The sequence below is a fragment of the Gavialis gangeticus genome, unplaced genomic scaffold (genome assembly GCF_001723915.1).
Source record: "Gavialis gangeticus isolate Ggan-Ray unplaced genomic scaffold, GavGan_comp1, whole genome shotgun sequence".
Classification (NCBI taxonomy): domain Eukaryota; kingdom Metazoa; phylum Chordata; order Crocodylia; family Gavialidae; genus Gavialis; species Gavialis gangeticus.
In genome coordinates, this window is record NW_017729003.1 from 8,642,742 (window position 1) to 8,655,070 (window position 12,329).

At 46.2% G+C, this 12,329-nt stretch overlaps 1 protein-coding gene across 2 annotated transcripts in view; it reads left to right on the plus strand.

The window, feature by feature from the left end:
- The first annotated feature begins 6,056 nt into the window (after positions 1-6,056).
- Positions 6,057-12,329, plus strand: part of PLA2G12B (phospholipase A2 group XIIB) — a 25,363-nt gene continuing 19,090 nt past the window's right edge. For both annotated transcript variants that reach the window (XM_019507788.1, XM_019507789.1), the window contains exon 1: positions 6,057-6,380. In XM_019507788.1, the coding sequence (XP_019363333.1) occupies positions 6,146-6,380 (235 nt within the window). In that variant the 5' untranslated portion in view covers positions 6,057-6,145. The remainder of the gene's footprint in view (positions 6,381-12,329) is intronic.

Consider the following 12,329-nt stretch of genomic DNA (forward strand, 5'->3'; position numbering starts at 1 on the left):
AGCTGGTTAAGAAGAGCTTGAACTAATGAGAGAGGCTTTTGTTTAGTTGCTGGGCTGGTAACTGCTGTGTTGCCAGCCCCGTGTTGGCTCCCTTGCCTGTCAGGTTTGCAGACATTATGAAAAAGCAGAGAGGGAGAGATTGAAAAGCTCAGTATCATCAACAGATGCATGGACTGCACACACCCCCCCCCACCCCCCCACCTTTGTCTTAGAGCGCTAGCTGAGGGCTGGCAATATTCCCGCCCCTTGAGCAATGAGCAGGGTAAAGCCTGGGACTGTTCAGGCCAGGGTGGGGGTTTAAACTCATCCCTAATCACAGGTCTTGCCAGAGCCTAGCCACACTCCCTTCACAGCTCAGCATTCATAGATTCATAGATTCTTAGGGGATGGAAGGGAGCTTGCAGATCATTGGGTCCAGCACCTTACACTTAAAAGTGTTAAACTTCATCTGCTTCCAGTCTGCCCAACTCTCAAGCCTGTGCAGGTCTGCCTGTATCAGCAACCTATCATCTGGTGTGATCACACTGCCCCATAACTTGGTGTCATCCGCGAACTTGGCCAGCGAGCTTTTCACTCCCCCATCCAAATCATTGATAAAGAGGTTGAAAAGCACCAGTCCAAGCACAGACCCCTGACGAACACCACTGGCCACTTTGTGCCAAGGCAACACGGTCTGTTCATGAGAACTCTGGGTCCTACCGTGTAGCCAGTTTCCCACCCACCAAACCGTCAAACAGCTGATCCCACAATCTACCAGTTTTCCCACAAGGATATCATGGGATACTAAATCAAAAGCCTTTTTGAAGTCTAGGTATATAACGTCTACCTTGTCTCCCATGTCCAGGTGGCAAAAGACCTGGGTCATAGAAGGAGATGAGGTCAGTAAGACAAGACCTACCTGCGACAAAGCCATGCTGGCTGTCATTCAGAATCTTACCATCTGCAAGCTTATCGCACATATTTTCTTTAATGAGCTTTTCCAGGATTTTCCCTGGAATAGCGGTTAGGCTAATTGGCCTATAGTTGCCCAGGTCCCCCCTCTTCCCCTTCTTGAAGGTGGGCACAATGTTGGCCCTCTTCCAATCTTCAGGGATCTCCCCTGTGCACCATGAATTCTGAAAGAGCTTCGCCAGGGGTTCCACAATGACCTCAGCCAGCTCATTCAGCACTCCTGGATGGAGTCCATCCAGTCCCGCTGACTTAGAAATGTCTAGCTTTTCTAGTTGGTATTTCACCCACTCAGCATCCAGCTGTGAGTCCTGGCATGCCCCCTTTAAACCTTATCTCGCTTGGCTTTCCCCATGGTCCAGTGAAATACAAAGTGGGCATTCAGGAGTTCATTATTTTCCTGAACATCAGTTACCAGCTGTCCCAAGGTGTTAAGCAGGGGTCCCACACTTCCATTTGTTTTCCTTCTACTGGCTACATACCTAAAGAAGGACTCCTTATTGTCCTTGACTCCCATGGCTAACCTAAACTCAGTCGCTGCCTTGGCCTTCCCTACAAGTGCTGGCCACTAAAATATAACCCTCCTTGAGGACCATCCCTAGCTTACCTTTTTTCTTTTTTAAGAGGACTTACCAGCTCTCCTTCTACATTTTCTCTCTGCAGGAGTGCTGTTATTTTGTGCTACGAGGATTGTGTCCTTGAGCAATGATCACTCTTCATGCACCCCGTTTGCCTTCCCTTCCTGGTCCTGTATTGCCTTCCCTACTAATGCTTTGAGCCTGTCGAAGTCAGCATTTTTGAAGTCCAGGACTTCAATCCTGCTGGTTGATTTGCCAACTTTGCGGTGCATAGTGAACCTGATAATTTCATGGTCACTGTCACCCAGATTACCCTCAGTGTTCAAGCCACACACCAGATCACCTCCCTTGGTCAAGACCAAGTCTAGGAGAGCGTTACCTCTGGTTGGCCCTTGCACTTCCAGGATCAGGAAGAGCGCCTCAATCACAGTCAGGAAACTGAGTGAACAATCTGACCTAGCCAAGTGTTCCTCCCAGTCTGTGCAGGCAGTTGAAGTCACCCATTACAACCAAGTCCCTTGCATGTGCGGCCTCTGTTAGTTCGAGAGAACTCCAGATCCAGCTCCTCTCCTTGGTTCAGTGGCCTGTAGTAAATGCCCAAAGTTAGGTCTCTCTTACCTGCCTCCCCCTCCAATAGCTTGACCCAGAGGGTTTCAAGCTGCTTATCTTTGGAGCTAATGTCAGCCTCCAGAAAGGTGTATTGCTCTCTCACATAGAGAGTTACCCCTCCACCTTTTCTCCCTGCTCAGTCTCTTCTGTGCAGGGTGTAGCCCTCTACGGCTATGCTCCAGTCATGCGAGGAGTCCCACCAAGTCTCTGTGATCCCTACCAGGTCATATTGCCCAACGAGACACCAGGAGAGTTAGCTTCTCCTGCTTGTTCCCCATGCTCCTGGCATTGGTGTACAGGCAGCTGAGGCCCTTGACTGACACCCTCATTTTCCTGAGATGCTGTGGGAGAACTATTTGGTTAGCATTTCCAGAGACAGTTCTGCTAGTGTCCTCCACAAGGGAGCTTTCCTGTGTGCCAGTCTCCAGGCATGCTCCACTTGGAGTTTCCCCGTCCCCCAGCAAAGTCAATTTAAATCCCTGTCCAGTAGATAAGCCATCCTGGCTGAGAACTGGGCCTTACCTCTCCACATGAGGTGAATGCCATCTCATCCTAGAAGTCCCCTCTCTCTGAAGTGTGTGCTGTGGTCGAGGTAACCGAACCCCTTGCAGTAGCCCCACCATCTGAGGTGTCTTCCATGGTTCTTCCACGCAGCCTTCCCTCCTAGGTCTGTGGCCTGCAACAGGGAGCACAGAAGAGAAAACTACTTGAGCCCAGCCCCCTGAGCCCTGTAGTCACTCATGACATGGTCAGAGTTACCCCTGGCTGTGTCATTCGTGCCCACATGGATGAGGAGCATGGCATCATAGTTGGAGAGAGGCCTGGGAATCCTCTCTGCAATGTCTCAGATGTGGGCCCCAGGGAGGCAGCAGACCTCTCAGGCTAAGGGGTCCAGACGGCAGATGGGTCCCTCCGTACCCCTCAGGACAGATTCCCCCACTACCACCACCCAGTGTCTCCTCCTAGGAGTGGGAATACTTACATCTTCCTCCTGTGTCTGTCAGAGACTCCTCCTATGTAGTGAGGGGAGTGTACCTATTGTGCAGCGCCAGGCAGGGAGTGGCCCATTGTAGAAGGGAAGGGAGGGCTGCTGTAGCATCCCCAGGCTTTTAGCCTGAACCACTGTGGGCATGTGTCTACATTCCCTCAGTCTAGAGGGAATGTCTGTGCACTGAAAACTGATTCAATCTAAGCAGGTTAGACTAACCTGCAAAGATTGAATCAATTCAGGCTCCGGCTTTTTTAATGTCTGTCCCTAACCCTAAAGGTCACTTCCTCCAGAACATGCCACACAACCTCCCCGCCCCCACCTGCCATCAGGGAAGCCAGAGCATCTTCTAGAGCATTTCTGCCTGAGGATCCATGGCATCTACATTCAATAATGCGAGGGCCAGATAATGCTAAGGGAGCAGGGTCAAGTTGCGAGTGTCAAGAGTGCCACATCTAAAGTCACTGAAAGGTGTTATCCTCAGGTGTGATCTTACAGCAGTTACCACAACTATGCAGTGGTTCTGTAGGTTTTTAGAGTTATTTCTAAAGAACACTTTTAGTTCAGTGCATATTAAATTCTACAGAACTCTCCCATAAGGGCTGTGAATAATGTGGTTGCACTCTCAATCTTTCTTTTGCAGAAAGATGATTCAACTAACAGGTATCTGACTTGCATTCATGCAGTGCAAGGCAAAGCATGTGACTGTTGAACTGAGCTTTCATTGTATCAGCAGTTACTGATAAATTCTGATGAATTCAGCAAAAGGGCAAGAAAAATGGTCATTGACAATCCATTAGCATTGCATCTAACCATCCTGGAAATGTGGACAGACAGGTGCAGGTAATACAAATCAGTCCCTTTCTTCACTTGGTCTTTACTAGTATTCCCACTGGTGCTAATGCTAGAGTTAGCGATGACTGTTGGCACAGAAAGGCTATGCAGGACCAAACCCAAACTATAGCAATGTTAGAGATTTTATATTACATTACCCTATAAAGAAACAAGTTTAGATTCTGTACCAAGAACACTAATAAAAATGTTAAGCAGAATAGCTCTAAACATTAATGCTGGCCTGGCCTGTAACTCACCTTTCAACATAACCTGCTGTAATCTCCCTTTGAAACAGCTCCTTATTCACCCCATGATTGTAAAATTGATCCCCATCCTCTCTATTTTGGCCAATAACTTCCCTTGAGGTGTGATAATAAAAGCTTTGCTTGAATCTAGATGGATAAATTATCTCCATTGCATACTCCTTACCCAAGAAGTCTGTTTTCTGGTCATAGGAGGATATTAAATTATCATCATGGAATGCATTTTCCCACATTTGTAATTGTAGCTATGGCCCCTTTGTTAATAGCAACCATCTCCATGCTTTCCCATTTTCCTTTCCCTGATGCTCTGGCCTTGGCTTTGACAGTCTCCTCCTCAATTTCATCTTCTCTCAAAGGAAGTTACAGACTTGAAATTCCTTAATATCTCCTGCATGCCTATTAGTCCTTCCCATTGCCAGCAGCCCTTATTTTTTCCTCTGTAGGCTTCACTCCCCCTATCTCAGTGCTAAGTCAATGGAGTCCCCAAAGTTTAGTCATATTTGGAGATCTTAAGAAGTCAGGATCCCATCCTGTAGGCAGTGGATGACCTTAGAAATTACATGTCTCAACATTAAGGTGGTCACTGATTACTTTTGTATTACTGCAACAGTGGGGAGGATCCCCCTCCTGATTGGCTGCCTGCATGACTTCCCTCCCTCCTGGGCTTGAAAGACAATCAGTGTTGCTGCAAAAGATAGGTAGAGCTCCTCTCCTCTCCTTAGACCACTCTCATTGGAGAAGGAGAAAGCCCCTGGTGACCCTACTCTCATTTTCCTCCTGTGAACACTGGGATGACTCTGCTGCTCTTTCACCCTTCTTGGTACACCAGGCTGGAATACAGAAGGAAGGTGAAGACCTCCCACCCACAACCAGGACCAGGGAAAGGGGACCCTGTTTCACCTGCCTGCCTTTACAGCTGGGTGAAGAGATTGAAAAACTCCAACTGGTACTTGAAGAGCACAAATGTTAGGGGACTGGTGCAACAGGATTTACCCTGGATGGAGTCAGGACAGCATTTCTTGCCTCCAGGATTTCAACTATTAAGTAGCTAAACGCATCAGGTGAATGTTTCCACCACAGTGCCAGCAGTGAGACTGTTAATGTTGATGCCTGAATTTGTGTTAGTCTCTGAGGCCATATTTTGGAAAGAGCCAGGTCCCACACTGTTTGCCCTTCACGCTCATATTACGTGTAGGGGGTGAATTTTGCCTTTGCACTATGAACATGAGAACATGGCCCACCCCCAAGGTTTTACTGTGAAAAATGTCCCAGGGCTGCAGAATCTGGCCTTGGGGGCTGGGACCTGGGGAAGTCGCATTCCACAGTCTGCCTGCCCAGGAGAGTCTCTGTCCTTGGCCTGGCACAGATGTTGTGTTGATCAGACACTTGACCCAAACCAGGCCTGAGCAGAATGTCTCGAGAAGGATGTGTGCAGCACCTCCCCCACTCACTGTGCAGGGGAAACGAGCTGAAAAGGCTTTCATAGCAGTAGTCTGTCTAATGCACTGAGGACCTCTCTCACTGGACTCATGATTAGCTACCATGACCCTAACAAAGACAAGCAGAGCACACTTTTAGACCATGCCGAAGAGCCATCTGAGGGGAGGGGGGCAGTCTCTATCACCTTCCAAACACAGGTTAATGCTCCTTTGCTAGGGTGTTTAAACTGTTTCATAGTATTACACAACTCTCTCTCTGGTCTCTCTTTTGTGAACTGAACTTGTCCCAAATCTCCACTGCATCTGGTCTTTGTACTCTCTAATTGCTGTGACCTCATCTCAGTTACCACTACAGTGTTTAAAGTCCAGCAGAAAGGGGCGTATACATGCCCTGTACTCAAAGTGACCCAGTCCTTTTTCTACCTCACTGCACATCCATGCAGTAGGGAGTTTTGGAGGCCTGGATTTCTTTGGTCCAACTGCAGCATGAAACCATCTGTACAGGTGTCGATTCTGTGCCTGACCTTGAATCTGGTGGGGAGTACTGCCGTCGAGACAGCACAGGACAACTCAGTCAACCAGGCCCCTCCAGTGGCATCATCTTCAGACTGGGGCATCGGGGCCATCCGGGATGGCTTTGAAACTGTTAACGGCTATTTTGATTCTTTCCTGGAATTACTAGGAGGAAAAAATGGTGTTTGTCAGTACAGGTGTCGATACGGTGAGTGCCCTCTTTCCTTTCCAGCCAGCTTTGTGACTAGAAGTGCCTGTCTTGTGAGCTCCAAGTGCAAGCATTTCAGATCCAGGCCTGCTGACTGTTCTTACTAGTCAGGTATTTGTTGCCAGTTTTGGGTGCAAGCCCAGAAGGGGGAAGAAGAAAATGTAACAAATAGCCTCTGGAGACAAAGCTTGTACATTTTATGTCTGTTTCTGGAACTTGTGATCCAGCATTTTGCATATTGCTCTCGTAGTACTGTCCACACTCCATTAGCCTTCGAACTGATACTAATGGAGTCCCCAGAGCTGGCTCTCTGCTTTCTGTTTCCACCCAGAATTCACGGCGGTTTCTAACCTGGACCTTTTTCCTCCCTTCAGCCCATTTTAAAACATGCAGCATTTCCCCTGAGATGGATCCTGGTCCTGACACAGGTGTTTATGGTGGACAAGTCCTTTACAAGAGCAGCTTTCAAACCGATTGAGTTACTGGGTCAAAAATTAGTCAGGGGATTTGGCCCTGGTGACAGCTAGTGTGGCTCTCTGGCTGTAAAAGCTCTCTTGGGTTGTGCTACTGAAGAATAAAGGGAAATAAGAGACCATAATGCCCTAGTATAACTTATTAACTTAAGTCGGTGTTCTTAAAATATAAAACGGTTGCCAGTTTTCTAGCACCTCACAGCAGGACACAAAGCTCTTCAGCAAGGGAGGCAGAAAGGCCTCAGAGTGAAGAGCAAACACCTTGTCCTCATTTCACCCAAAATACTAAGTAATAAAAGACATCTTATTACCCAATGGAGCAGAAGCTAAGGGCTTTTCTTCTTTAATATCTTTCAAGCTTATACTGTTAGACTCCAGATTCAATGCTCTGATGTCAGTAAGAAACAGCAGGTCCCTGTGGGGAACAGGACAGTTGTTAACTCCAGATTCTCCCTCATTAAATAGGAGCCTTTCAGACCCAACACCCCTAAAATAAAGCTCTCTCTAGCCCCAACTAAATGAGAGTCATGCCTTTCCTCTGCATGCAGGAGAAGGAGGGTCTTGCTAGCCAGAGCTGTACAAGACCTGCCAGGCAGGTGAGCAAGGCTTCTAAATGACTCACAGAAACAGCAAACCACATAGACTTCAGTAATCTCTGCAGCCTTCGAAGTTTCATTATTCAGCAGTTCTGAGATGAGTAACAAGATGGGGAGAGGGAGAGATAACAGGAAAGCAAATAAGATCTGTTGTTACTATTGCCTTCTGTACTCAGGACACTTTCTGGATAGTTGCTGTGTGCCTTGGACTTCAGACAGTAGCACTGTGCGGCATGCTCTTATAGCCATGAAGGTCCAGGAAATATGGGAGAAGCAAAGGGGATTTTGGTGATATCTTGTGCCTGAAAGCTTGTTAAACATCTCTGCCAACTGCATAGTTGGCCCAGTACAAGATGTCAGGGAAAAAGCCTGCTTTTTGGGCATTAGAGTAATTAAAGAAATGCACCATTCAATTAGTCTTTAAGGTTTGTCCCTGGAAACTGCCAGGAAAACTTCCCCAACAAGCCAAAGCCAAAAGCTTTATTACTGAGGCAGCCCCTGGGTTTGACAAAGTCCCTATAATTCAATACAGTGCAGACTGTTGCATGGTGCCAACACCTAGTAATGCCAGTTACTCATAAACTTGCGTACCTATGCATTCAGAGAGTGAACAAAGAAATGTGAGGGGAACAGGGAGGGAGGCTCCATTATTTCTCCGGTTTAAAAAATTAGTATTCCCCTTCCCCAACAAGCATCTCATTATACAACTTTCTTTCACATGTGCAGACAGGCCAAAAAGTGGTACACCCCAAACACTTCATTTCCCCTACCCTTGTAGAAACTGGGAAAAAGCAAGTGGGGAGAACAGCTTATCATTTCCCCAGAGCAACAGGAAGAGATACAAAAGCTACTGTTGTGGTGTTAGAGAATCTCGTCAAGGCCTGAACTTCCCAGAAAGTTGGGGCATGGTGATGCCAAGCTCCTGTTGCTATGCATGGCATGGTCACTGAATGTGGAATAAAGCACAGCTCACCGAAGCCCCTCAAGTAAAGAGGCCACTGGGCACTACTGGTACTCCCTAACTGACTGTCAGTTGTGGGTGCTGTTCTGTAGTAGCAAGAAAGAGAAAGAAGTATTAATGGCATTAGCAGCTTCATTTACTGGGGGACCGTGGTGTCTATCCATGCCTGGCTGTTCTAGTACTGGAGGCAGGGGATTAAGGGAAAAGAGTCTTTCAGATGGATATTTCCCCTTAAAAGATTATTTTCTTCAGCAAGCTGCAACAGATTCAGGAACACATCCGCTTTACAATTCTGGAAACCTTTTGGCCTGAGAATGCTGTCAGCTGCTATTCTGAAGCTGCGGGAAACTAGAAATGGAAGGGGATGTGGGGATTGAGTAGATGTGCATCTTGCTTAAACATGGGAAGACAAACAGACAGGAAATATACACACAAGGTTATGTGCCAGTGTGGGCTGACAAAACAGCAACAAGGAAATTATAAAGCAATCCATATGATAGTGCCTTTTTCCTGAGACCACAAATATGCAACATACAATTGGCACAACCACAACCATGGCCCAGGCACTGCAACTGACTTCAAGTTCATCCTCTACCATGCTCATGTCCTTAGCACATTTTACAACAGAATATTTAAATGACTGCAGCCCTACAGCAAGATCAGAATGATGAACTGAAAATACAATATGTGCATTGCAGAGGAGTGGGGGCAAAAGGCAGGGGGACTTATCCAAACCATTCCTGGAAAGAAGTGAATTGGCAATAGTAAATCATCTTTTAGAAGGATTTCACATTTGTTACTGTCATCTCAGGTTATTACAGCTTAAGGGGTTCACCACTGATGCCTCTTGATTATTTTTTGCATTCTTCCCAATTGGGACAATGAATCTACATTGTATTTCCTGGGGCAGCTATAATCCTGGCACTCGTAGACCTTCTGGACATCACAGCCTAGCACAGGGCAGTGTCTGGGTTCTGTGCATGGCAGACAGTTACTTGAATACATTAGATTAGAATATGCTTATATATTGAGTCCTGTATTCTTTATGTACCCAAACCTTCCACTGACTTCAAAGAGAGTTTCAGATGCACTAGGAACGCAGGACAGGTCCTGAACTATTTAATAGCAAGCTTGATTTCCCTCTTTGTCTCCACAAGCAAATCATGAGTATATCCATTTGAAGCACTGGAGATGCTTAAATAAGAATAAGTGAGAGAAGAATCAGCTACCTAAATGCCTAGGGAACTCATTTGATCCTGCCAAAATAATTGTTACCATTCAATGGTGGTTAGTTTCAGTAAGGGCTCTGATTCACTGTAAAGATGTCCCTAAAAGGCTTTTGCACTCAAACACACGTGCCTTCCATTTAAGATTTCAGATGTTGGGCATTTTCATGTACAATTAATACACCCTGTATTTTTCAGGACCATTTCTAGGAAGTGCAGATGCTGGTTTGCTGTGTGATGTGCCTTCCCTTTTTGTTTGTGGTTATGATAAAATGCTTTTGTTCAAATAGGAAAGTAAATAAGTAGAGTCCCTCATGCTCTTTCAGTAAGCACATACACCCCTGGAACAAGTCATTAATCAGATGCTGAGGGGGGAAAATCTGGGCAAAGCCTTGTTAAAATATTGGCAGCACATCCTTCAGATGCTTGATGAACACTTCTAGTCCCACTTGTTCATGCTCTTCACCCCCATAAAACAATTTTAAAACTGCTAGCTAGAAAAATAATTCCAAACCTGTGGTAAAATTAACTTATTCACAGGAAGAACAAACGTGTTGACTTAAGCCAGCCATCTTCAACTATATCAGGAATTAAAGATTTGATTATTCTTTTCCGCAGCAAACAGGAAAAATGCTACCTTCTCTTTTTAGTTTCAACTCAGAAATGCTGATAAGAGCTTGTTTTGCCAAAAAGAAAGTCGAGCCTTTCCAGTAATTGCTACATTCATCTTAACCTGATAAGTTAAGTTTGCTCTCTCCACAGTTAAAAGGCTCCCTGGTTTTGGCTCTTCTGATCATTAGCCATTTCCCACTCAGAGGCTGCGGGCTGGGAATGTACAAATTGAGCTACATCCCCAAATCAGAGCTTTATAGACATATAGTTATTTACAATAAAATACCTTGAAACTGCTCCCAAAATTTCCTTGGGCAAGTCAATAGTGAAAAAACATATTCATAGGAATGCAAACAAAAACAGCCTAGCACAGAGCAATTCTCTTGACAATTTTGTTCACCTGCACAGATAGCAAGTCCTGTGGGTGGGCAGGCAGGTGGGATTTGCAACACTTTGCGGGGCACTAACCCTTTTCTCAGAGTTGTCCTGAGGGTCCCCTCAAAGTTGGGGATGCTTCACTAATACTTGGGGCAAGGGAAGCTCTTGAAGCCATGATTTTCAGCATAAAACATAGTGGGGTCTGTGAAAACATGGTTGGTGCAACCTTTCTTGCCTGGAGCCTGAGGAGAGGAACCACATAGTATTCTAGGAAAGTAGGGCTGAGAGGACCTCATGAGGTCATCAGCCCTGACAAAACCATCCCAGCCCAGTGTTTGTCTAACTTGCTTTTGAAACCTTCCAAGGATAGAGATTCCACAACTTCTTGAGGTAGCCTACTCCGAAGCTGGAGCACCCTCATCATCAGGAATTATCTCCTGATCTTTAATCTAAATTTCCTTTGCTGCAGTTTGAAGCCATTGCTTCTAATCCTGTCCCTTACAGCCACAGAGAAAAACCCATACAATCATAGAAAATCAGGGTTGGAAGGGACCTCAGGAGGTCTAGTCCAACCCCTTGCCCAAAGTAGGACCAGCCCCAACTAGATGATCCCAGCCAAAGCTTTGTCTAGCCAGGTTTTTAAAACCCCCAAGGATGGAGCTTCCACCACCTCTCTGGGTAACCTGTTTCAGTGTTTTACTATACTTCTAGTGAGAAAATTCTTTCTAATATCTAACCTAAACTTCCCACGCTGCAACTTGAGACCATTGTTCCTTGTTCTGTCATCTGGCACCACTGAGAACAGTCTAGCTCCATCCTCTTTTGAACCCCACTTCAGGTAGTTGAAGACTGCTATTAAGTCTCCTCTCAGTCTCCTCTTCTCTAAACTAAATAAGCCCAGGTCCCTCAGTCTTTCCTCAAAAGTCATGTGCCCCAGCCCCTGAACCATTTTTGTTGCCCTCCACTGGGCTCTCTCCAGTTTGTCCACATCCTTTCTGTAGTGAGGGGTCCAAAACTGAACACAGTACTCCAGATGTGGCCTCACCAGTGTTGAATAGAGGGGAATAATTGCTTCTCTTGACCTGCTGGCAACACACCTACCAATGCAGTCCAATATACTGTTAGCCTTCTTAGCAATAAGGGCACACCGATGGCTCATATTCAACTTAATGCCCACTGTAACGCCCAGGTCCTTTTCTACAGAGCTGCTGCCCAGCCAGTCAGCTCCCAGCCTGTACTGGTGCATGGGACTGTTCCATCCTAAGTGCAGGACTTGACACTTGTCCTTGCTGAACCTCATGAGATTCCTTTGACCCAATCCTCCGATTTGTCTAGGTCACTCTGAATCCTAGCCCTACCCTCCAGCATATCTACTACTCACCCAGCTTTGTGTCATCTGCAATCCTGTCTGTAATTGCCTTTTAGGTATTCGAAGACTGTTATCAACCCCCCCCTCCCCCCAGTCTTTTCTTCTCCAGGCTAAATAATCCTAGTTCTTTTCAGCCTTTCCTCATATGCCTTGTCTCCCAGTTTCCTAATCATTTTTGTTGTTTGGCTGGCTTTTCTCTGAGTTCTCTTGCAGTTTCCTGCCCCAGCTGAGCTGGGATTAGGACTAAAACTTTGGGGTGCTATATACTGATGAAAACTTCAGTTAACTTCTCAAATCCACTATGCGGGAGTGAGGATCAGTGCTACAGTTTTGC